The sequence below is a fragment of the Nyctereutes procyonoides genome, unplaced genomic scaffold (genome assembly GCF_905146905.1).
Source record: "Nyctereutes procyonoides isolate TBG_1078 unplaced genomic scaffold, NYPRO_anot_genome, whole genome shotgun sequence".
Classification (NCBI taxonomy): Eukaryota; Metazoa; Chordata; class Mammalia; order Carnivora; family Canidae; genus Nyctereutes; species Nyctereutes procyonoides.
This window is the reverse complement of record NW_026575036.1, coordinates 432924-460356: the sequence shown is the minus strand read 5'-3', so window position 1 is coordinate 460356 and position 27433 is coordinate 432924. Positions and strand designations below refer to the sequence as shown.

Below are 27433 nucleotides of genomic sequence, written 5' to 3'. Positions count from 1 at the left end.
TTAAAAAAATTTTTTGTACATAGCACTTATTGAGTGCTTACTGTATTCTAGGCTCTGTTTTAAGTACTTTACATCATTATCTCACTTATTCCTGCCTAACAATTATCCTCTGAGGTAAATACAACAGACTGCTGAAGGGGCCCCCACTCAAGTGAAATAACTCTCCACATCCTGCTTGTTGATAAATGGCACAACTGGGAGAGCCAAGATTCAAATGAAGTGTCTCTGCCCTGATGCCTATGCTCTTCTTAGTTATGAAGTGACCGGTTCTCTTCTCCTCAGCTTCTCCCAAGCTCCACAGAGACCAACAGCCTATCTATCTTTCTTTCAGTCCAAAGATATTTTCCAGATCTAGGTTACAAGATCTTTCTCTTGTGTTTGATGCTATTGGCCAACCCTTCCCACTTGGAATTTCCTAGACCCAAGATTTCCATGATTCTGCTTTCTTCTTACACCTCTGGCTGTTTCTTCTTCATCTTCTTAGGTTCCTTATTAAATGTTAGTAATACCTAAGGTCCATCCTGGCTCGCGGCCCTTCCTCAACCTTCCCCTCTGCTAGGACATCTTCATTCACATCTCCAGGCCTGCCATCTCCCTTGGACATCAGACGCATATCTATTAACTTGCGTATTTTTTTTTGGCACTTCAAACTCAAGATGTTGGCACTTCAACACTAAATTCATCCTGTCCTGTATCAGTCAAGGTCCTAGTAGGACGCTTAAGGGAATCCTAGAAAGTTTAATCGAGGGACTGTTAATCAAGGTGTAGAGCTTGGATAGTAGTAGAGATAGAGAAGCCTGACAGAGAAGGTGGTAAACTGAGCTGGAAGAGAATGGACACTACCCAGTACACATTGTTAAAACTGCAATATTTCAGGCAAAGGTGTCAGTTACCTGGAAATTAGCATGAAAATTCCCTTTTCAGCTCCCCACATCTAGCCAGTCTTGTCAATTTAGCTAGTTTTAATCTTAAAAAAAAAAAAACAACAACAAAAACCAAAAAACAGCCATTGTCTCTCTTCTTTTAGTTTCTTTTCCTATCACCCTAGGGTCAACATTTGTCATCTCTTAATTGGACCATTATAATACCCTCCTAGCAGCTAAACTGTTTCCAGGCCCACTCCACCTTCAGGAGGCCAAAAGCTCTCTCTGAAATGCAAATCTTACCCCACTAAGCCTTGACTAATCCTTCAATGATCCTTTTCACCTAGAAAATAAAGATCCTGGTTTTTGGCACTGCATATAGGAGTCTCTCTGATCTGGCATCTATCACTCCCTTTTCCTTTTGTACACACTTGTATTTTCCTAAACTCTGCTTTACTTTTGACAACCTGAGTCCTTTGCTCATCCAGTTTTCTCTGTCTTTATGTCCATATTTCTAATTCAGGCTCAGCTCGGGTATCATCTTTTAAGACATCATTTCCCAAACCATGAAATCGAGTCTGTCCTCTAACATATTACCATAGTTCCCTCCATTAAACAAACAAAATCTCACTACATTTTAATGACTTTTTCCATTTTTCCTACTATGTCACTTGTGAGAATTCAACTGACTATTAACCATTCCTGTACCTATAACATGTAGTACAATTCATGGCACACAATACATATACAATCAATGTTTGATTAACTGAATGGAATTGGACAATCAATCACTACCCTGGAATCTGAAAGACAGATTTCATGTGGAAGAAGAAAAGTAATGTCTCAATGGGACAATTCTGGCTTTGGGGAAAGACTCGTCAACTAAAAAAGTTTACAGGATTCTCTTTCAAGGAAACTAAACACTAGGGAGGGATTAACCAGAAGTTAAATCCAGAACCAAAAGGTAGTAATGCTAGAGTTTCAAAATAGAAACCTGTTTCGGAAAATAAGGGAAAAGGAGTTAGAAACCAGATCTCAGATCTGACCAAATATACAAAGGGCACTGCAGATTCTATGAATTCTCTAACATCAGGTTTTGTACATGCCGATCACAAGCTCCTGTGGGAGGACCCAAGAGGGAATCACAATCTAGATTAGGACACAAGACTATAGGTGGCCTCTGACACAGGTTAAGGGCAAAGGGAACAAGGGACAGAATTTTCTCTGCATTTCACTTGAAGGGCCATAATGAAGGAACATAATTAAGGGCCTGGTAGACCCATGATAATTTCTCACACATAAATAATCTATTATAAAAAAATAGGCAGGCAGAAAGACAAAAAAACAAAACAAAGTCTCATTTATCTGAAACACAGTTAAATGCAAGTGTCATTTATCTGAAAAACAGTTAAATGAGGTGCTTCAGGAAAAGGCACAAATTCATCATTTAAATCACGTATACATTAGTATTACAAAATACAACTCTGATTTTGGACCCTCACATTGTAGAGAAATTCTTTTTATTTGCTAGTAAGGGTACAAAAATTACCAGGTTCATTTGGTTTTAATTCACTTTATGATAAGACCAGTTTTGTTAGAAAAATGAGTTGCACAGCATTCCTATTCAGGAAGAGTGAGAAACCAAATAAAGGAAGAGTACTCAATAAGGAAACACATTTATTTGCATATAAATAGAAGGATGGCAATACATTTGTTTTCATCAAACCTTTTTCATTTGATTCCCTAATTTTCCCTATATTCATTTTGTTACAGAAATTACTATGCATATTTATAATTTGTAAGACAATCCTGAAACTCAGAGTCCTATTTCCAACTCTGTTTCTGAAGCATTTTCCTAAGCTTGTATCATTTTTTCCTCTTTCATCTCAATTTCCTGACAAAAAGGTAAGAACAAACTTTTTTTTTTTAACATTTTATTCATTTATTCTCCAGAGACACAGAGAGAGAGGCAGAGACATAGGCAGAGGGAGAAGCAGTTTCCTTGTGGGGAGCACAATTCGGAACTGGATCCCAGGATCCATCACGCCCTGAGCTAAAGGCAGATGCTCAACTATAAGCCACCCAGGCGTCCCAGGAGAAACCTTTCTTATCAAGAAACCACCACAACCTTGTTTCAAATACCCTCTGTTTGTTCGGTGGTTTTAATATATTCAGAAGTAAAAGGAGTTGGCCTTTTAGGTAACTGAAATGTCTAGGAAAGCAGATACCTTTCTCTGGAGAATTAGATTCTAAGTGAAAGAGTTGAGAATGATTTTCTGACACTGGGATAAAATACAGTTGTACTTATAGAAATAAATTTGAAAGCGCCATGTTCAGAAGGGAAAAAACAACTAACAATCAACACTCTAGAGATCTAGGACAAGCTTGTGAAAGGACTAAGTTACTAATTAGGAATAATTAGTGATTGTAGATTACACCAGAGGTGCTTAATAAAGTTATTTACATATTGTTCTGAATAGTTGGTAGAAACAGTATTGAACCTGTTGGAGCAGCAGGAGAGAGGAGGATGAGTCTCTGTATTCTGCTGTTAGGTTCATCCTACCCCATTCACCTTCTTGCTCATTCTACTTGTGCCATATTAACTTTGTTTTGGCTCCTCAAACCAAGGGCACAAGCACAAAGAACTCTCTCACATATTTATTTCAGCAGAAAGAGCTGATACCAATGGGTCTTTGAGGCCATCATAGAAGAGTTCTTTAAGGGCAGCCCAGGCGGTCAGCGGTTTAGCGCCGCCTTCAGCCCAGGGCATGATCCTGGAGACCCAAGATCGAGTCTCACTAGCGCTCCCTGCATGGAGCCTGATTCTCCCTCTGCCTGTGTCTTTGCCTCTCTCTCTCTCTCTCTCTCTCTCTCTGTCTCTCATGAATAAATAAATAAAATCTTAAAAAAAAGAAGAGTTCTTTAAGGCTTTAACTTATGCTCTTAGCTTAAACACTACTATGGATAGAACCAAGACTAGGGAACAGAAAAGACCTCCTCAAGGGTCAAGTTATGGCAAAAATTAGAGGGAGATTCTATTAGAAGCATGCAAAAATCTTTGTCAGTTGTAGTTGTGGTGGTCACAGAAGAATGATGATATGGAAGAGGAAGCAAGAACATGATCTGCATAGCTGGGCATTGGGTGAAGTTGCAGGTCACATATAGAGGTAATGAAAGCAATTCCCCTATTATTTCAACTCTGTTTTTTCATTGACGATATAGCGGCTGAGGTAACACTGGTGAATAAACGAGCAACCAAGAGTGCTACATTTTTGGAAGAAAAATAACACACTGGTATTTTGATTTATGATTTTAATAAGTTCTTTATATAAGGAATTGGTAGCACTTTGTTATTTTTAAGTGTAATGACTGCATTGTAATTATGATTTAATTCACATAATGATAATTTTATAATGCTTTCCTTAAAAAGGTGTTCACAAGTCAATATTAAAGTATTTAACACGTCTCAGTCAGAAACTATATAATGCTGCAAATTTTAATTGTTTATGAAGCTTCTATTATTTGCCTAATTTAACATACTATGCACTGTGGAAGACAAAAATTATATTTTCCTTTATTTTAAAAATACATTTATTTGGAGTAATAAAATGAGCATGCCAGGTGCTTTTTACTAAAGCTCATCATTGCAGTAGGGGCTATGCTTCTGGAAATGCAACAGCACTGGAACTGTGTACCAGAAGGTATTAAGAAGAAAATTAGAAATAAATATTTGTGGTCATCCCTGTTAAACCTTCTACTGAACTACACTGCTAGCAATCACAATGGTTTGAATAAGTACACAAACTGTAACCAACACCAAAGGTCCTTTGCAAAATCCCAAGACTCAAGCTGGAAGTATATTCATAAAGCTCAGGAGTCAATGTGCTTATAAGTTAAAACACCTTTAGGTTGGTTATTTAGATGCTAGAAATAGTGCTACATTTAAAAATAAAGTACCACCCTGATGTCATTTTAAATTACTTATGCATATAGATGTGTATTTTCTTGTGGACCAAAATGAGGCAGAAGTATGGTGTGAATTTTTTATTCTTTGATATAAAAACAATCTCTCACACAACAAAGAATAAAAGTAAACATGAGTATAGAGGGAAGGCCTATTAGCCAATCCCCAGTAGGAGCCCAGCCCAGTGAACCTTCTTCAGCTTGCTGGGGATATCATATGTGAAAGGGTTTCTCTAAAAGGTTGGCAACAAAAGAAAATAAAATAAGATAAAAATTAAAGATTGAAACAACATTTATCAAAGGATTCAGTTGACAGAGGAGTTAATGACAGCAAACTTGCGAAGGGAGTGGTTTAGGCTGCTTCAGAAAGATGAAAAGGTTATGGTTCATTGGCCAATATTGTATAATATAGACTGTGAATGAAACCTCCACAAAGAAGTGAAACTTCTGTGTGTGCTGGTGTGCATGTGCACACACAAGTGTGAAAGAGAGGAGGTGAGAGAGAAGGAGAGAGGGAAAGACAGAGAGAGAGACAGGGAAGTGGAGAAAGGCATACAGACCTTGGAGAGTGGATATTTCTCCTAAATAGGAGTACTATGGCCAACATCATAACACTCATGCTTTATAAAATTAAACACAAACTTCTTTTCAGATAATATAATTAAGGCCTCTTTCAAATTTAATGTTCTTTCATTACATATCAGGTAAGAGCAGACCCAGAAGAAAATATAGAGGGGAGGTTAAGGAAAGAAAGAAGGATTCATGCCAAGCCTATGAGTTTAGTGAAACATTCCACTTGACTACTAATGAGCACCATTTCAGGGAAGGCAGAATTTAAATTCCTATGATGTCATATTCTACAATTTGCATCTTAGTTGACAAAATACTGATATCAAGTGAACTGAGACAAGAAGCGATTTTCAGGAAGCGGTTTATTAAAGATAGGCCAGGTGAGAGAAATACATGTTTTCATTGGGAAGGATGGAAAGATGCACAAGAGGGAGGCTCATCAGATAATTACTTCATTCACATTCATATGTGAGTAGAAGACTTTCAGATTAGTAGGCTCCCAGTCTACTTGATAATAGAGTTCTACTTTTGTTTTATCTTTTTATATATGCCATCAATATTGATATGAAATTTTAAAATTTCATAATCAACATTGTGCTTATGCAGCATCAATTGTGAAGATATAAGCCTCAAAACATACAGTGGATGATTTAGACAATCTGAGATGCTTGATCCAATGTTGCTATCACTTAGCTATGCATAGGGAATGATACATAAAGACTTCCATGGCCAGGCACATTTAGGCTATCTCAATGCAATTGATTATAGCCAATTACACAGATTCAGTTTTTCAGACTTTCCTATCACTTTTACCCAGCTGCTTGCTCCTGATTTGTGGAAAAGATAAAACTACAAATCAAGCCTCCCATGTTGGTTTATCTAACTGTATGGCCCTTAGGAATTTTCATTTTTATATGGGAGATATTTCATATGGAGCAGTGAAAGTTTTGTTGACATAATGAGAGCAACAGAGATTTTGGGGAGGTTGGATAAATGGTTTGTTTCTGACTCAGCGCAGAGATCTTATCACTGAGAACCAATCAACAATGTGCTATTTAATAATGGAATTGTTCTTAGGTCTACTTTACTGATACCTATTCAATACATTGAATGCAAACGTATTTCCAAATTATAAAGAGATTATACAATGTACCCAATTTATTATGTAATATACTATTTCTAAATGTAAATGCATTATCCCTTGTGCTTAATGTGACACTTCGAACATCCCTTGTCAATGGTAACAAAATAAAATTAATGAAATAGCATATGTGAAATACCTGGAAGACTGGCACATGGATATTAAGTATATATACATATAATTTTTTCCTGTGATATAGTTTTTTTTAATAATCTCTTTGTGGATTTTTTTACTTTTATTTTATTTTATTTTTATTTTTTATTTTTTTAATAAATTAATTTTTATTGGTGTTCAATTTTGTAATATAGTTTATATCCTGGTGACACAAACACTGCATTTACATAAAATAAAGGGTAAAGACTTGCTCTACAAAATTAGTTGTCCATTACAATATTTATTTAAATGGCAAGCTTTGTCAATGTATTTACTATGTGATGCAGTTAACCATAATTGACACCAATCTGAAAATGTGCAAAAATACACCTATTGTGGTGGAACAGGGTGAATCTTTATTACAGTCTTGAAAATACCATTTTGCCAATACAGATTGCAATTTCTCACATTTATATCCAGTTTTGGTTAGAAGTTTTGCCACAGTTATTGCATTTTAATTGCAGCACTCTATCTCCACTGTCAAATTCATAATTTGACCATTTCTGAATTTGTCTTTCATTATTAAGAATTGAAATAAAAACCTGCGTTTGTGCTAGAGGTTGGGTTTGGATCAGATATTATGCATGTTAAGTCTGAACTGCTACTTAGAAAAATGTGTGGTGATGCAGTTCCCCACTTTGGATTCATGACAAGTATTGCATAGACATAATAGTTATGACAGAATTTAACAAATAAAAAAATTAATAGAAAGCTTCAATAAGTAATATAATTGTGGTGTGTGCTAAAAGAGCAATCTCGGGCAACCCGAGTGAATCAGAGGTTTAGCTCCGCCTTCAGCCCAGGGCGTGATCCTGGAGACCGGGGATCGAGTCCCACGTCAGGCTCCCTGCATGGAACCTGCTTCTCCCTCTGCCTGTGTCTCTGCCTCTCTCTCTGTGTGTCTCTCATGAATAAATAAATAAAATCTTCAAAAAATCTTAAAAAAATAAAAGAGCAATCTCCTATAATAAAAACACAGGGCCAAGCTTATTATTTACCAGATTTTAAATAAAATTATTATTTACAACTTAAGAAAAAAATGTAAAAACATATTAAGTGTAATATAGAATTTTATTTATGCATTCAGTTGCTCTTGTTCCTTGCAACCATTTTCCTGTTTTCCATTAAGATAAATAAAAATATGGAATATTTAAAATTGATCTTGTTCTCAACCCATTGGTCCCGTTCCACTATCTCCTTGTCAAGCATTCATAATTAATGGTGCATGTAAGCAGAAAGCGACCCTTTGGTAAGGAAACATTCGCATCCATTAGTGTTTCATCTATTTCTAAGGTAGCTATCACGGTGGTGCTGAAAGGATAGCTCCCAGGCACCTGTCGACACTCTACTTTGCCAGGAGAGGAAGGAGTATGACAAAACTAGACACACTGAAGACACAAGTGGTAGACAATGATCTCACAACTTCACACTACTTTCCAACCAAACATCTAGCTGAAATTTATTTTAAAGATTTTATGTGCCGTACCGTTGTCAAAAAGGATTTTTTTTAAAGCAGCTCCCTTCCCTTTCACTTTTCTCAAAATAACAGCCTAAAGCACCATGATCCAAAGAGAACTCAAAAAAAGTTGATTTTACAGATTTTTCTGTCATTTGAATTTAGAGGTACCAGCCTTTGTGGATAAGGTGGGGGAAAGTCTAACGACTTTGCAAAGGGAATTATCAGGTTGAAGATGAAGACTTGGGGAGAAGGGTCCTCTCCAGGTTCAAGCTCATGCTCTTTATTCAAAGAAACCCATGCTCACGACCCACCCTGGCAGTCTTTTTTTTTTTTTTTTTTTTTTTTTTGCAAACTGGGAGCTCAGCCCCAGGTGTCTAATTCCAGCAGAAAGTAAATTAAGACAAAGCAGCCGCACACACACACCACTGGGGAGAGAGAGGTAAGGTTAAGCAGCATTGGGGTGCAGTAGTGACCAGAAGGAAAAGTGACCTCATTCCGCCTAGTGAAACACTATGTAACAAGCCCACCTTTGATGTGGATACCAGCTGTGGTAAAAGAGCACAAAGGTGGGAAGCTGGAGGGAGCAAACTTCCCCGTTCTTCCACCCCATCCCTCAAAAACGCCCGGAGCACGCACATGCAAGGACAACAAAGCTTGCGCCCAGGCTGCACAGCCGGCGCTCCCCGCGGCCGGGCCCTAGCGCCCCGGGGCGCGCCGCTCCCCCGGCAGAGCGCGGACGCGGGCGGGACCGCTGGGGCGCGAGCGGGGGGGGGGGGCTCCCCTACCTTGAGCAGCACAAAGAGCCAGAGCAGAGGCAGGAGGCGGCGGCCGCCGCGCGTTCTCGTGGGCAGGTGCCCCATCGCGGTGCGGACGGGGCCCCGGGGGGACCGAGGCGCGTGCGAGCTCCCCGGGCCGCAGCTCACAATGGCGAACTGAGGCTGCAGCCTCAGACCGTGGGCGCCGAGGCTGCTCCCGGCGGGCGCATGCTGCCGTTCCAGCCCCCCTGGCGCCTGCTCTCTTCCTCTTCTTAGCCCGGGGTCCTCCAGAGACGTGCCAGGCGCTGCTGTTCGTCCACAGCTCGGGCTGGAGAGGGTGGGGATCGGGGTGGGCGAGGCTCTGCCCGCCGAGATGCGGGGTCCGCGGGGCCGTGCGCCGGGCCCGCCGCGGTGCTCCCGCAGCACCGTACCCGCGCTCTGCGCTGCGGACTCCTAAAGTGACAGCAGCCTCCAGCCCTCCCACCAGGGTTTGCTGCCGCCTCTTACCGCTGGAGAGCCCCTCTCCAGGCTCCGCCCCAGCCCTTTCCACAGTCTCTGGGACTCAGGAGTTGTGGGGGGGGGGGGTTCCCTTGAGCAACTTGGGGACTGAATCCCAGTCTCCTCTCAATCTCCCTACATCTGCTCTCACTTGCGGTTGTAAAAAGTCCAGAAACACTCGGAGGGAAGTGGTGGTTGTGATTGTAGTGATGGAGCGCGTGGTGCAGGCACATGTGTTTGGTGGGGAGGATTCCAGTCTCTCCAGCCTACTCCTACCCAGGAGGAAGTAGTACCACTCTATACACTTTCCATTTGAAATCAGTTCTTATGCATTTCAAGGGCTGTCTTTGGATACCAGAATCTGTCAGGATGCCTGCAGTGGAATGTAGAAGTCAGGGAGGAGGGGGATCACAGTACGTTACATACGTTTATAAACATACACTTTTTAAAATGTGTAATTATTAAAGAAACTGTTGAGCCTTTCCAGAGCGGTTGTGCTGTTTTTATTCTCACCAGCAATGGGTGGGAAGTGAGGTGCGTAATTAAAAAGTGGTAATGTTAGGAATCTTTGTGGTGATGAAACAGTTCCATACCTTGGTTGTGGTGGTGGTTACTCAAATCTGCCTAGATGATAAAACTGCATGGAATCACAAAAGCGTTCTTGTGGGCCAGCGCACACACATACAAGCGTCTGTAAAACTGGTGAAATTTGAATGAGATCTGTGAACTGTACCAATATCAGTTTCCTGGTTTTGATACATACTATAGCTATATAATATAGTTATATGTACATTACCTTTGGAGAAAGCGAGGGGAATAAATAGGACCTTCCTGAATTATTTTTTTTATTGAGATACAATTGTCATATAGCAGTATATCAGTTATATTAGTTTCAGGTGCATAACGTGATTCAGTATTTGTGTTTTGTGAAATGATCACCGAAACAAATCTAGTTGACATCCATCATTACACATAGTTAAAATGTTTTTTCTTGTGATGAGAACTAAGATCTACTCTTCTAGCCCCTTTCAGATATGCAGTATTAACCACAGTCACCATCCTGTACATTACATTCCCATGACTTATTTAGTTTGTAACTGAAAATTTGTAACTTTGACCCCCTTCACTCGTATACTTTTTAAGGAGTGTGAATTATTCATGAGTAACTAATCTGTGACTTTTAAGAAGCTCAGGCAACTACTTCCACGCTGTGTATTTTCAAACTATTTATGTGCCTTTGGTTTTTATGTGTAGTTTTTGAAAGATGTCTGTCAAAATGAACTATAGAATACTCTATTCAAATATAAATCACTCCTTATTATCATGTAAATGACCCTTGCTCTGCCTTGCTCATAATGGAACTTCCTATTTGTCTTTGAGACATGCTTGGGCACCGAGAGACAGGCAAGGTGACCTTGGTTATGAATGTAGGAGTTTGTCTCAGATCCACAGTTAGGGAATAGTGGCATGAGAAAGGATCCAGGGCTATGTTTGCTTGACCTTTTGCTAGATAACTAATGACCAAACACAAATCTCTTGGTTGGTATGCATATGTGTGTCTGAGAAAGGTTTGATTGAATATATTTATATGTGTATGTGTACTAAATGCTCATAAACAGAAATATAGAATAATGGTCTGAATTTATGTGAAAACACTCTCTTTGGTGTCTTCCTTTAGAAGCATCTTTTGTTGTTTTGCTCTTCCCCCTTATGTATTCACTTTGGTGCTTTTATACCCTCTCTTTGTTGGCCTGGACCTTTCTTTCTCTTGGGAAAATATTAGCTGCTTCTCCCTCCCTCTGGGCCAGACTCATAAGCTCTCTGAAAATTTTATCCTTGGAACTATACTTAGAGGGGCTTTGTTTTGATATATTTACCGTTTAGTTTGAAGCTCCTGAAAGCAACATTTTATTACCACACCCTCTTGAAAGTGGCATTAAAGTAACTGAACATCTAGAACTAAAGATATGTTTAGATCAGTGGCAAAACATAATCACAAGTTGCTAACAACTCCTCTTCTGAACTGAGCTCGATTTTAAAGTGTCCATGGTGTCAGTTTTTTGTAGATATAAAGATATTTATGTTAATGTGTACATGCATGTAAGTTTGTGTGTAGAGACATAGATACAGGCTTAGCTGATGTATGTAGGGCAGTAGAAGGAAATTCTACTGGTAAATGTCAAAAGAACTTTCAGAGTGATGTAAAGTTTTATATAATCGTACTTGCTATATTGTCTTTCTGTTTTTAAATCATCACGTGTAACACAATGTGCTTCTCCCTTAATGCCATCATACATGCATACACTTCTGGAGAACAAGAACAGTGAAAAGTAAGTGGTAAAACATTCCCCATTAAAGTATTTGTAATTAGCATTATTAATATTCCATTAAGTAACATAGTGATTAAATGTCCTGAAGACCAACAGTATTATTTCACAACCACAGAAGATTTTCTCTCCAGAGAAAAGTATTTTACTTAGCTGTTGCTGAAAAACAAGTTTCATTTGTTTTTATTGCACTTAAAACAGTAACAATCTTGGGAATCTTCCTAGGAGAGATTCCCCAAAAGAATGTAAGTGCTAGATCATCAGCAGTGTGGGGTTTTCAATCCACAGAGCATGCCCTTGTTTTTTTTAACTTTTGACTAATTTTCCAGTGCAATACTTCCAATGTATGGTAAATCTTACTATGCTACTTTCAAGACTCCAAATCAGCAAGAATAGTCACGGGCAACATATAGTGCAAATAGCCACGTGTGTTTCACCAATTGTTTCAAAATGCTCTGATTTCATTATCACAAGCATACTGTTAGGTAAAGAAGACAGAGATCGTTATCACCAACTATTTTACCCCTGGTGTTCCTTTTCCTGGAGAAAAGATAAATGGACAAAAAAGACTCTCTTCTGTACTCTAAGGCAGGTGTTAAAAGATGAATCCGCACAAATTGAAATAAAGCTCTCTACTGCCTTTGGAAGTAATAATGAAGTCGTTAATGAACAAGAGACTGGAAGATCTTTTTAAATTTCTGTAAGAGGCTTCGTTTTTGTTAAGAAAGTCAATCTTTTCCTAACAATGTGAAAACGTGCCAATGCCTGTGTGTTCACATCTATCTCTTCTATAGAAAGAGAAGCAGTAGTGGCCACAGAGAAAGAGCTGTAATCCCTATGAGAGGTTTAATGAGGAGTCAAATGGAACTCTTACAGTACTCTTGCCAATAAAGTTCAATTCTGCTCTCCAGGGACCAACTCTAATGCAGTTCCGTGTGTTCAGTCCTGGCCTCCACTCCTGAAATCTCCTACAAGGCTGTCAGCAGTTTTGGTATTAGAGTTGTATTTATGGGAGTTGTTCGATGACAAATAGTTTACTTTATATAGAATCCGGGGGGGGGGGGACTCAAGCCATTGATCTCCAGACTATATTCTGCTTGAAAAGCACAGTAATAACCATGTGGTTTGTCATGCATACCACACATATAACCATTGTTATAACATGTAGACTGGAGATGATGTGTAAGGTGTTCTTAAGATCAGGTAACCAGGCAACATTCTGATTTTCAATATATTTGAGCGTTTATTTTAGTTTTTCTCCTGATGAGCGCTGGTTTCTCACATAAAAGGTATGTTGACAATTCATAAATTCTGTCTTTCAAAGTGAGAATGATTGACAGCCCTCAGGTGAATAGCATGTTCCAACTGCCAAGACTTATTACTCTTGCCACACTTGAAAAACAGTGAAACTCACCACAGAAGGTCACTTTTGCTTCTACATGGAGAATTTTTTTTCTCACTGCCTTTTTTCCTTCTTCAATAGGTCCTATTCGGGGATTTTTCTTTTACTTGATTCTTACATGGTTTTAAGAAAAATCAAATAAAAATACCGTGTTACAGGGGTTAGGCTTTATGACACAAGATCATCTGCTCAAAGAAATAAGAAAACTTATATAGAAACATGAGCAGATATTTATCATTTGACACAAACTGCAAGCTATAGAATGAAGGATCTTAAATTAAGAAGGCAGATTGTCATTTTTAGATACCATCATTTCTTTCAATTATATTCTAGGATTATTGTGTGTTGTTAACATTTCCTTTAATTGCCCTCGAATTTTAAAAAAGTAGAATATATTAAGCAACCATAAGTTAGGCATTTTTATCCTATATTTTGTTTACATGTGATGCACTGGCTAATAAACTTTTATAATATTTGTTTTCTGAGCATCCCAGATGTTAAAATCTGTTCACTTAAACTTACTTTATAAGTGGGTTTCCTTACTAGTAATAATTTAAAGCATTAAGATCCTTCATGGGAGGATTCATTTGAGCTTGGCAAAAAAGCATGGCTAAAACCTGAATATATTTTACAGATAAAGCAAGTTACATTATTTGTTAAGTGAAAATGGTGTCTACTGATATTTTCTTCCTTTCATTCTTTACTTCCCTTCCAATAAAAGATGTAATGCAACATTGACTGTGAACTATGTATCACACATACTGTCTACATATGTGTCACTTGGTTGCAAATATATAATTATGGAAGATTCGGTCATAGTGACTTCAGGTGTTGTGTAGAAACTATGAAAACATTAATAACACATTTTGAAAATGCACTGCCTTGACTGCTAGGGATTTTACCAAGAGGCACAATAATATTGCTTTGACAATTATACTTTAAATCAATCACACCAAATCAATTTTTCTACAAAAAAATACAACTGTAATAATATTCTCAAATCTAACTGTAAGAGAAAGGGTAAAGTTTATACAGTTCAAAGAAGAGTAGGGGAAGCCACTGATGGATTGGTATCATTATCTGTCTTGGCAGAAGGGTCTAGAGGAAAAATTCTGAAGAAGGCATAAATGGAAGGGAAACTTCCAATATCCAGAGGAAGAATATCCTCCTCATAAGGGGGCACACGAAAAAAGTGTAATTGTGAAGCTGTGCATTTCTAGGTACGCTTGAATGAACATTGCAAACGAAAAAATTTGAGAGAGGGGGTTGAATGTACAGATTCTATCTGTTTTGTTTGGCAATCTGATAATAACGAGAAATTATAAGGATAAGCATTGAAGATAGATAGATGATAGATAGATAGATAGATAGATAGATAGATAGATGATAGATAGATGATAGATAGATAGATAGATAGATAGATAGATAGATAGATAGATAATAGGATGTTTTTCATGAAATCCAATCAGGGATCAATATATGTCAAACCTATGGTCATTCTCTGTTAACTCACTGTCTTACACAAACAACAGTCATTTCTAGCCCTTTATACTCAGCTCAATCATCTAACCCTCTGCCCTACAGATGCTTTGGCTTCACTTTCTACCTTGCAGAGGATATACTTGCACCAGCTAATCTAATCTATAACCATGTCTTCAATCCTCACCTATACAGATGAGCCACAGGATCCCATAGAATACTCTTTTGACTCATGCAGACCCACGCAGCTAACCTCATGTTTCGAACTCCTTTTGAATGTTTAAAACACCCCAAACTTAAAAAGTCTGAAACTGAACTCATACAATTACCTCAAAATTTTCTATCTTCATAGATGATACGAACATCAAACCATCCACACAAGTCAGAAACTGAGTTACCCTTGATGCTTCTCTCTCTTCTCCAAAAGCACCATATCCAGTTTGATTCAGATTCTTGTCATTTTACTTCTGAAATATTTCTTATGTCAATTCACTTTTCTCTATCCAACCATCTTCATCCCAATTCAAATTGCCATTATTTCTTGCCTGAATTGTTACAATACTTCATTAATTGCAAGAACCTACCTTTGGTCTCTGGGGCTCCCTCTACTTCACCTTGATACATAACGGAAAAATATCTCCATCTGTAGCCAGTTGCAACTAGTTCTCGAAACTTAAATCTTATCACTCTGACTCTCTTACATAAATCCAACCAATGACTTCCAAATACTTCTAGGATAGTGATAAATTCCTCAGCCTGGCCCACAAGGCCATCTGTCCCTTATCTGCATCTCAAGTCTCTTGTCACACCTTCATTTCCTTTGGTCTTTGAACTTCTAAAATTCATACATACCACGTTCCCTCCAGACACGGAGACATTCGTCTGTTCTCTGTTCCTGGAGCGTTCTCCTCTTTTTAATCTGATCTCCATTCAAACTTCACTTCCTAAGCCCTATCCCACAGTTTAAAGTGTCATAGCCCATCTAGTGTTTTTATTACTGGTATTCTATTTTAATTTTTATGGTCATTTATTTAACGGATATATCCTTCATTAGACTGTAAGCTTTACAAGCACAGGAATTATGTCAAGTATTTACTTACCATTTTCTTCAGAGCACTTAAGTCAGTTCCAGGAATAAAGTAGGTACTCAAGAACTATTGGTTTAATGGATACAGTAGTATAATTGCCAATGATAATTATACTATCAAAAATTAAAATGTGAAATATTTTTATTAATGTTTTGGTTTCATTGTTCAAAATGGGAAACTATTCCAGGCTCACCCCCGCCTTTTTTTTTTAGGAAATGACAAATAGCGGGCAGCTAGGTAACAACACATTCACACATAAATTTCCCTAGAAAACCTTGTGTGGCAACTATGATTGGTGATTGGCGAGTGATCAAAGAGAGGAACATAAAAGAACAAATAATTTTTATTAGGATAACAATTTGACTCAAATTCAGGCAATCCTTAAACGTTTGAATGGATAGACAAATCATGGTCTATATACCTAATAAAATATTACTCAGGAATAAAAATGAATGAACCACTGATAAGTGATGCAACATGAATGATCAAATGTATTATGCTAAGTGCAAAAAAAGACTTAAAAAGCCACACACTGCATGATGTCCTTTATTTGTCATTGTAGAACTGGCACAACCATTAGGAGGAAAAATGATCAAGGTTTCTAAGAGCTAGAAAGGATGGTAGGGTTGACTAAAAAAGAACACAAGGGAACTTTAGGGGAATGAAAATGTTCTAAAATTTGAGTTTGTTGGCAGTCATATGACTTATGTATTTGTCAAAACCCATCAAAATGTATCCTAAAAAGGACAAATTTTAGTTTTTTAACTATAAAAAAGCAAGTAAAAAATATTCCAGGCAAGAATTAAGTATGGTCAAAGCATTCTGTCCTATAAAAAATATTTTTTTAAAAAAGACAATATTTGTGTTTATATATGTAAGCATCAACATTTTTCAAAGCATTTCTAAGTGATTAACAATAACAGTAATTTAGGACAAATTCTGATATGTGATTGGCTTTCCCAGATTATCTCATGATAAAAACACAGAATCAAGCTTATAAAATTGCTTGATTATCCTTCCTTTTGTCTCCTTTCAGCTGAGAGGTTTATATGGATTATTCATTAAGTCACTCAGCAAGCATATATTTTTCAACTCTTGCCATGTTGGGCACAGCTAAGACACAACTATCGACTTGTGGGAGCTTACAATCTTGTAGGAAAGGTGGTGTACTAAAAGAACTACAAACAAGATAAAATGTAGTAAATAGAAGCAAAAATAGAGACAAATGTTAAATGCATTCAAGGAAGGGAGAGATAATTTACAAGGGAAACAATCCACGAAGCTGAAGAGCCTGGGTATTCCTTGAAATAGGAGTACAGTTTGGGGAACTGAGGTGATAAGATTGACAGGCAGCAAGTCCTTTGCTTACCAATACCCATGTCTATCCTTTCTTCCTGGGAGGATAGGGCAGACTTTCATTTCCTAGTTTCCCTTATGGTTAAGTGTTAAGTCTAAGTCATGGTCCATGAAATGTGGCAGAGGCATATATACCTTCAGGCCTGGTCCATAAAAACTTCCATGTACTACCTTCACTTTCTTTTTCTCATCCTTACAGTACTCTAAAGACCTAGAGAATAGAGGAACCTAAGATGGAAGGACTCTTGATCCTTGGGCATCTGGAAAAAAAAAAGCAGAGAGAGAGCACACAGCTTCCAAATACTTCTAGGATAGTTGTATAGTTATAAATTCCACTCTGGGCCATGTTCTAAAAATTGGAAAGGTGTATTTAGACCAGGAGATCATCCAAAGCCAGGTTAAGGAATCTTAATGGGGCTATTGAAGTGTTTGAAACAGGAGTGACATGATCAGAGGTGGATCCTTTAGGAAAACTGGTCTGAGTACATTTTTTTAGTGAGGTGGATTGGGAAACAGAAAAGACCAAGGGATTATATCTTCTAGTAAAAATCTAATTGAAATGGTAGTTGCTGAACTCTAGGAAAGGAAGCAAGTGAGTACAGAAAAAAAAATTTGAAGGTAGGACAAGCTCAAACCTTCTCTAAACTCTTTACTTGCTATTCACCTAAAAGCTGTGCCATAGACAATGCTCTGGCCACATGTTGGCACCAAGAGAAATTCTCCAGTTTCTACTTCATACTTCTGGAATCCACTTGCTTGGTTAAAGTCCCCCCCCATTTCTAAGCCAATTGCCATATAGGATGTTTCATATTCTAGATTTATTTGTTTCCAGATGGAGTCAATTTATTTCGATATACCCTTTGTTTGCTGTAGATTATAAGTTATATCTAAAAGTTAGACTGATGCTAAACATATTTGGCAAAAATACTTCATGGGTGCTGTATACTTCACATTGGATCACATTAGGGGACTCAAAGTGTCAGGTTGTATCACTATTAGTGTTGCTAAGAACAATCACTTGGCAAATCTCTCCACTGTACAAGTACATTTTTCTTTCATAATTAGTAGGGAACTTGCAGGTTGGTACTTCAAAACTGTATCCCATTTCTCATAAATTTCTGCTCAATTATTTTCAGCATTCATTGATGATCCTTGCCTGAATTTTTGTACTAGAGTTTACAATATGAGTTTAAAAATTCTGTCGTTTCTCTCTCTTTTTTTTTTTTGTATTAGCTAGTATTGTCCTCTACAAGGCATTTCTTCTTGCCTCCTTCTCTATTCTTTCTTAGCATTTCTGTGTTCTAGATTTTTTTAAAATGTAGACTATCAGGACATTTATTATTTATTTGACAAGAAGTCTGGAGATGCAAAGTTTCAATGCTGATCATCAGAAACTCCGGCTCTTCCCAACCTTAACACTAATGTAGTAGTTTTTTGACTTCATGCTTGTCATCTCCCAGGTAAAAATTGGCTGCCAAATCTCCAGCATATCTTCTCACTGGGTACAAAGGCACCTCTGAAAGGGCTATTTCTATTTTACATGAGCATGAGGCTTTGTTATTTCATCAGGAAGAAAATCTTTTCCAGAAGCCTGAAGTTGACTGCCTTATGTTTTATTGGCCAGAACTTGTCACATGGGCTCCTTGTTTCAAAAGAGCCTGGGAAAGTGAGCATCTAGCCAAAGGGTTTGGACTGCAACCAGTCAGGTTTGCTACCTGCTAGCAGAGGGACCCATCTTCCCTGAGATCAAGGGATCTTTCTACCAGCTAATCAAACTTAAAATTCTCCTAACAAAGGTGAAGAAAGAAGGGCAGAGATAATGAATTGGCCATTGGCTAGGCAATAAATAAATAAATAAATAAATAAATAAATAAATAAATAAATAAATAAACCTGCCCCAATAACATTGGTATGGTTGCCAGGGTACCTGGCTGTAAAACCAAAATACCAAGTTTCTGGACATAGGTTTCTCTTTAACCAACCATGAGTTCTTGGTCAACATCTGATAGCCTCTTGAGGTTTCCTCAGTCATATCATAAGAGCATATGACTATTTTTAAGCAATGAATTATTTTTTAAGAATAGTTTTAGATTACCAGAAAAGTTGAGCAGACAACACAGAGAGATCCCATATACCCTACCCCTCTCCCCATCTCCTCTCTCTATTGTTAACATCTAGTATTAGCATGGTACATTTGTTACAATTAATAAACCAATACTGATATCTCAATATTAACTAAAATCTATGGCTTTCATTGAAGTTCACTCGGTGCTATAAAGTTCTATGGGTTTTGACAAATGTGTATTTTGTATCCTCTATTATAGTATTGTATAGAATAGTTTCACTGCCCTAAAAATTCCCCTGTGCTCCACGTCTTCATTCTTCCCAAAAAATTCCCCTATGCTCCACGTCTTCATTCTTCCCATTTTACCCAAACCCACAACCAGTGATCCTTTAACTATTTCTATAGTTTTGCCTTTTCCAGAATGTAATATAGTTGGAATCACACAGTATGTGCCCTTTCAGTTGGGCTTCTTTCATTTAGTAATGTGCACTTATTTACTAAGTTTTCATTTAGTAATGTGCATTTACTTTAGTAAGTTTCCTCCACGTCATTTTGTGGTTTGATAACTCATTTCTTTTTATCCCTGAATAATACTCCATTCTGCAGATGCACCACTGTTTATTATCCATTAACTATTGAAAGGCATCTTGATTCCTTCTAGACTTTGTCAATTACAAATAAGGCTGCTCTATACATTCATGTGTAAACATTCTTTGTGTGGCCATGAGATTTTAGCCCAATTGGATGAATATCTATGAGCAAGATTTCTGGATTGTATGTTAAAAGTTGTACCATTTGAAGTTCCCACCAGCAATGAGAGAGTTCCTTTTGCTCCACATCCTCACCAGCATTTCGTGTTGTCAGTTTTGGGATTTTGACCATTGTACTTGGTGTGTAGTGGTATCATTGTTTTAACTTGCAATTCTCGAATAATAGATGTTGTTGATTATCCTTCTATATACTTATTAACCATCTGTATATCTTCTTTATTTAAGTATCTTTTAAAATATTTTGTCCCTAACTCTGGGAAACAAACAAGGGGTACTGGAAGGGGAGGTGGGCAGGGGAACAGGGTGACTGGGTGACGAGCACTGAGGGGGGCACTTGACGGGATGAGCACTGGGTGTTATAGTGTATGTTGGCAAATCGAACTCCAATAAAAAAATATACACAAAAAAATCTTTGGCCCCTTTTAAAAATGGGTTATTTGCATTCTTATTGTTGAGTTTTAAGAATTCTTTGTATATTTTGGAAACAAGTCCTTTGTAAAATAGGTGTTTTGCAATTATTCTCTCCCAGTCTGTGACTTGTCTTTTCATTCTCTTAACAGTCTGTCTCACAGAGCAGTTTTTATTTTAATAAAGTCTAACTTATAAGTTTTTTTTCCCTTGGGCACGCTTTTTGTGTTGTATCTAAAGCTAAACATCTGAAGAGCTTCTAGATTTTTTCCACTCAATGTTACCATTAATTATGATAATTACTTCTTTTGAAGTTCCGAATGTTGTAATTTCAATTATATGGGCCCCTTCGACATTACTTCTGGGTCATTTTCATAGGAACCCACTGATCTTTGAACATATTCTTACTTTCTGGTGCTATATGAACAATTTAAAAATCTGTCCTTTTGATAAAACAAATGAACATGGGTCTTAAATTATAATTCATTAAATTATTTGACAAATATTTATTGTGCACTTAATATGTATCAAGCTCTGCCTTCATGCTCTGAAACACCCTGAAGTATTGATATTTCTGATGCGCTCAAGGAGTAGCAAGGAGGCCAGTGTGCTTGAAGTGTAACGTGTAGGGAAACATGACTGGCAGAGGAGTGTGGAGATGTTGGGGGAAGGTTGTGTAGAACTATAAAGATCAGTCTAAGGACTCTGGATTTTAATGTGAGAGATAGGAACCAGTTCAGAGGCTTGTGCAGTGGAGTGGGGTTATCTAACTTACATGTACAATTAGTATCTGTGCTGAAAATACACTCATGAAATCAGGGTTAGAAGACCAGTTAGACAGTTTATTAGATAATGCTGATAAGAAATAATATATAGTAGACATGCTAAGAATTCCTGAGTGTACATAGGCTTTTGTACATAAGGATAACTAGATGTGCTCAGGAATTAGATATGAATTAGAAAGAAGGAGAAAAAGAGGGGAATCTGGGATGACACCCAGGTTTTTGGAAGAGAGAAGACTGGAGTGGTGTGGGTATTGAGTATTGAGGGAAGATTAGGAGTTCAGTTTTAGACTTGTTAATTTTGAGTATTTATTAGACATCTAATTAGAGATCTTGAATAGGAATTAAACAAATCATTCTACAAGTGAGGGGTTAGGTCTGGATTGAGATAATACATTTAAGCCTCTTCTATATATAAAATGGTATTTAAACCTTTAAAAACATCTAAGATCACCAAGGAGGATGGCACATTACAGAAAGAAGAAATCCAAGGACTGAACTGTTGGATTTTCATCTTCTGGCTTGGCAGGATGCAGCAGTAGGCTCTCTAGAAACAGATGAAGAGGACATCCTCCTTGTCCTCCTTCATCAAGATAAACACAAATTGTCCTCCTGTACATAAGTCTGTGGAGACCTTCTCTTCAATAGCTATGTGATAGTATAAGCAGTGGATAAAGTAAATATCATAACCTAAATGGAGCAACCTGAATATGTACATAGAAATAAGCACCAAAATAAAAATTTATAAGTGGGTATATGCTTTGTTAAACATTTTCCCAATAGTATTTTTATCTTTCTTTGGCTTAGTATATATTTTGTGACTACCTAATTCTTAATTAGGCAAAATGTTTCACTCATCTATTCCTTTATTCAATAGGTATTCACTGTGTCTACAATGTATGAAGCGTTTTTGGCTATATCCTATGATTATAAACATTGTTACTTTTAATCATTTTTCTACCCCTTATGTTTTGAAAAACTTGCATTTGGATTTTTAGCAGAAAGCAAGTGTGAATATTGTTATTTTTAGAGAGTTGAAAATAGATATGCAAAAATCAAATATATATGCATCCCCTCTGTTTTACAACGACAGCAATATCAGCAAAATTTCATGTTCAGAAACTTTGTTATAGAAAATGATGTAGAAAAATCCCACTACTGGTACATCCAAAGATTTTATAAAGTCAAGTGCTTTAAATTACTTTTGGTTTGAGAAACCAATTAAATATTGCAGTCATGGGTCCTTTGGCAAGGACCTTGAAGAGCTAAAAAATGTCTTGGGAATCTCACTGACTTTTGAAGTTACTCACTCATCATAGGTCTCCACTGATCCATATGAACTACTGTTAGGCTCCTGGTCCTAAACTAAATAAATGGTCCTCCCCTTGGGGCGCCTGGGTGGCTCTTGATTTTGACTCAGGTCATGATCTCAAGGTCCTGGGATCACACCCAGCAGGGAGCCCCATGTGGGGCTCTGTGTTCAGCGGGGAGTTGGCTCTCTCTCCCTTTCCTGCTGTCTTTCCCCCTGCTCCCTTTCTCTCTCTCTCAAATAAATAAATAAATAAATAAATAAATAGGCCTCTTGTTGATGTAAAAAATCCTTTCATTTTTCACTTGCTTAAATAAAAAAGCTCAATGTTACTTAAGTCATTTTTTTATGATAACTGTAAGGTAAAGTCAACTTAAAAAAAAACTGCAGAAGATTTATTCTGATAAATTCTAGATTTTAGAATTATATTCCAGATCATTTCTAGACTTCCAGGGTCTCACAGATTCAGTTACCATATTGACCATAATTCAGTGAAAGGTGGTTCCTTTGCATTACTCACATGTCCCTTTGAACCTTAAAATAGTAACAAAATTGAGTTGATACTGAATTACCATTTTTACAAAATACCCATACCAACAGTGACTAAACAATCTGCATTTTCATTTATTAAAAATAAATTATCTAAAAACCATTCAAAGTTCTTCATAAAACATGAAACCACCTCCTGTTTCCAAGTCACAAAATGGTACTGGAACATAAACTAAAAGTAAAGATCCATATGAACATGAAGAACATTTGTCTACTTACAGATGTGCAAAGAAAATCTTCAACACATGCCAGGCCCTGAAAAAGCCCCCAAATTGTGAATAGTCAGAAACCTTATGCGTCTAGGCAATGGAATTTAAAAATAACTAACATAGAAAATTTCTTCTGCAGAGAAAGCAAATCAATCCAGAAAAAAAATTCCAAATGCCACTACTTACACTCAATGAATAAGACATATTTAGAAATGCCAAAAGATCAATAATTCAAAGCAAGACTTTCCACAAATTGTTCATGAAAGTTGCATCTATTAACTGATCTGTAGAAAATAACAAATGTCTTAAAATTTGCTGGTCTGAATTTTGGTGTTCACAAACATTAAAAAATCAATAGGCAACATGTGCACCTTTAAAGGTTAGCAAACATGAAATAAAATGATACCAACGAAAGTTAAAGCAGACTGTAACAGATAAACAAGCAAATACAAACTAAGTTATTCAAATGATGTATAAAAGTCATATTAAAATAGCATGGCTTAACAAGATGCGAGTTGATTTTTTTTGAGAAGACTAATAAAAGAGCCAACTTTTTGTAAAATGGACTATGAGTAAAATGAATAAAGGCAAAAATATTGAAAATAAAAAATGAGGCATTATTCTTGAGGCCCAAATTGTGTTTTAAAAGGTTGTTATAAGAAATAGCTTGTTTGAAAACTTATGCAATATTCAGTTATCTGCCTTCTGTATAGTATATTTTTTATAATATGACTTTCCCTCTAATTTAGATGTGCCTCACAAATTATGATTGTGTCATTAAGTTCAAAATAATTTGTCATTTTCTCTATGATATTTGGATCTATTAAATGACATAGAAGTAGATTGAGTTTGGGCTAATAAATAATTTACAAACAATAAAATGCCAGATTTTAAGGATACGATGTAATTTTTGACACTCATGAGCTACCATTCTGTTCATTATATGTCTCCAACACCCTACTCATTTCTCCTATGCTCACTTGCAGTTAAAAATCTCACCTTTCTTCTAGTAGCAATCACTGTTTTGATTTCTGCCAAAGTATAAATGGATTAGAAGGTATATGGTTTTTTAATCAACTATTTTTGTTCCAAATCATTTTTTGAATTTCACCTGTTTTGTTTGTGTATCAATAGTTCATATTTTTATAGTTATTAGTATTAAATTCTATTTAATGAATATATCTTGATTTGTTTATTCATTCTCTTGTTTATAAACATTCGGGTTACTTTCAGCATTTGACTTTATGAAAAAGTCTTAAATATTCTTGTATAAATCTTTTTGTGGACATAAATATTCATTTATCTTGGGTCATCTCTGTTTTTGTCTTCATTTTGGTTGTTTTTGTTGTAGAACTTGAGAAGTTTATTCTACATTTTTATGGAGAATCATAGGACTGAGAATAGACAAAATACCTAAGATGGAGGAGGAGGAGGAAGGAGAAGAAGAAGAAAAGGAGAAGAAAAATAAGAGAAAGGAGAGGAAGAAGAAAAAGGAAGTTTCTTATCCTGTATTTTAAATGTCCATGAGGCTATAAGAATTAAGAAGATGTTATTGAAAAAGGTATAGACAAATAGACTAGTGGAACAGAATAGAAAGCCAAGAATCAGGCTCTCATAAAAACAGGTATTTGGAAAACATAAATAACCAAAATGAGGAAGGAAGCAGAGATGTTACTGCCATTAAAAGTATAAATAAAAGAGTATTAGAATAAGCTTCTCCAATTTTACCCCCACCCAAAATGGTGGAAATTTGCATTTGTCACTGTAAACTAGAAAGCTTTTCAGTACTGAAAGGGCTTCTGGTAAGATTAGTGATGATATTAAACGTTAACTTTTTGATGTTATATGAAGATATATTCAATGTCTGGAAGATCTTCATGTTTTAATGAGCCAATATGATCTAAAGGATCAATGAAAATATTACAAAATCATATGTTGATCAGGATTAATGAAAAAATATATGATGGGCCTACATACTTTAGTGTAGTAGAGTATGAAAGTCCAGTTATAGTTTCATGTTTCATATTACAACCATATTACAACTAACTTTTTAAAAAATATTTATTTACTTATTTTAGAGAGAGAGAGCACAGGGAGGAGCAGACAGAAACATTAGCGGATTCCTCACTGAGTGTGGAGCCCAGCTGAGGACTATATCTCACAACTCTGAGATCATGACCTGAACTGAAATCAGAAGTAGGACATTCAGTGGTCTGTGCCACCAGGGCCCCCAGGACTAACTTTTAAAAAACCTTTGGCTTGTCAAGTTTTGGAATGGTATCAAAGAAAGATTTTACAATTATCTGAGAAAGGTATTACAGATCTCTCCCTTTTCTAAACATACACCTGTATAAGACTGGATTTTCTTCACTTACTGCAACCAAAACAACATATTTCGTCAGATCAAATGCAGAATCAGTAACAATAATGCAGGCAATGACTGTTAAGCCAAACATTAAAGAGATATACAATAATATGAAATAATGCCACACTTCTCAGCAATTTTTTTGTTTTGAAACATAGTTATTTTTCTTTAAACATGTTATTGACATTAACATGTAATATATTTACTACCTTTAAATGAATTAACAAATGAATATTTTAAGTTTTCCTCTGTTTAAATTTCTAATTTGAAAATTGCTGATGGATATAGCCTACATGGGCCAAAGTTCTTTGAGATCTCCAATTATTTTCAGAATATTAAGGAAAACTGAGATCAGAAAGCTTGAGAACCACTAGCCTCGGAAAATACCCATATTAGTGTCATTGGACAAAAATGCTCAACACAACCCTGTTGGTAAAAGTTAAAAACCTGTTAACAAACCAAATGTCCACCAACAACATCTTAGATAAATAAATTGATAGGCATGTTCATGCCAAATGTTAATTTTGTTGTACTGTGGTGAAAATGAATGAATGATAGCAACATTACTGAATCTCAGCAATAAAATTTTGAATAGAAAATGCATGTAGCTAAAAAGTACACTAGTGTGATTTCATATGAAGCTAAAACTAAACAAAACTTTAGTATTATTTAAGGATATGAGTATATTTGATAAAACTATGAGCATAATCAAGGGAATAGTAGACACAAATTCAGAATAGTTGTTCCCTGGCAAAAGAACAAGTGATTGGGATAGCAAGTGATTGACATTGAGGTAGGTCATACAAGGGATTTCAAAGGTAATAATAATATTCTGTTTTTAAAAATGTTGTGTTATGTATCTGGATTTTTGATGCCTTATTATTAATGCATAAGTGTCTCTCACCCACACTTAAAATATTTAATGGCAAATTGCAAACTGAGAGGATATATTGGTAATATATATAACAATACATTAAATTATGAAAATATATAGAGTTTTTCAAATAAAATAAGAGAAGAGGCAATCAAATAAGAAAAGTGAAGATGGATATAAGTAGGCAATTCATAAAAGAAGTGAAAAATGGTAAGATATTTAACCTAAGGAAAATGCTAACTATAATGTATGTATTGGATATACATTATATATCTTACTAATTTAAAATATTATACAGTGTCTCTAATGGTGTAAAAAAGTCATAAACTATTGGTTGTAGTATAGATTTGGAAGAATAAACCAAAATGTTAAGTGTCCATACTCTACCTCAGTTAATCCATATCTATGAATCTATCCTAAAGATTCTCTACATGTACACAAGAGGGATAGAAAGGAAAGGTCTCAGGAGTGTTGCTTGTGATAGTAAATTATGGAAAACAACTCAGCTTCCGTCTTAGGGAAATGATCAAATACTTAGGGGAATAGCTCACATATGACATACTATGATAATCTGTTTAAAAAGATGACGTGCTCTTAAATATCCTGAATGTAAAGACATCCAAGACACTGTTAAGGAAAAGAAGCAATTTGGAGGACAATACATATGATGTCATCTCACTCATCTACAAAAATATGCATACATATAAGTGGATAGGAAAAACTGCCAGGACTATTGATTTCTGAAGGAGGCAGTTCAATGTACAGAATAGATACAAAAATGAAGTTTTTATATTTTATTCTACATAGTTTAATAATTCTTAAAAGATTTACATTGAGTGTATGTTTGATGAGCCATTGGCTTCATGGTATATAAAAAATTTACCCAAAATAGTAGTATGCAGAAAAGCCTGCATATTAGAAAGAAAGATTGAAACAATACAGATTAACTTAAAAATTGATGAATGAATTACTTACTAAAGAAGTGGAAAGGGACACGTGGGTGGCTCAGTGGTTGAGCATCTGCCTTCAGCTCAAGACGTGATCGCGG

The 27433-nt window shown here is 36.4% G+C and overlaps 1 protein-coding gene across 2 annotated transcripts in view; it reads right to left on the bottom strand.

Moving 5' to 3' along the window:
* The window catches only part of PTPRO (protein tyrosine phosphatase receptor type O), a 235899-nt gene extending 226587 nt beyond the window's left edge, over positions 1–9312 (bottom strand). For both annotated transcript variants that reach the window (XM_055318687.1, XM_055318688.1), the window contains exon 1: positions 8935–9312. In XM_055318687.1, coding sequence (XP_055174662.1) covers positions 8935–9009 — 75 coding nt within the window. In that variant the 5' untranslated portion in view covers positions 9010–9312. The remainder of the gene's footprint in view (positions 1–8934) is intronic.
* Positions 9313–27433: the final 18121 nt, after the last annotated feature.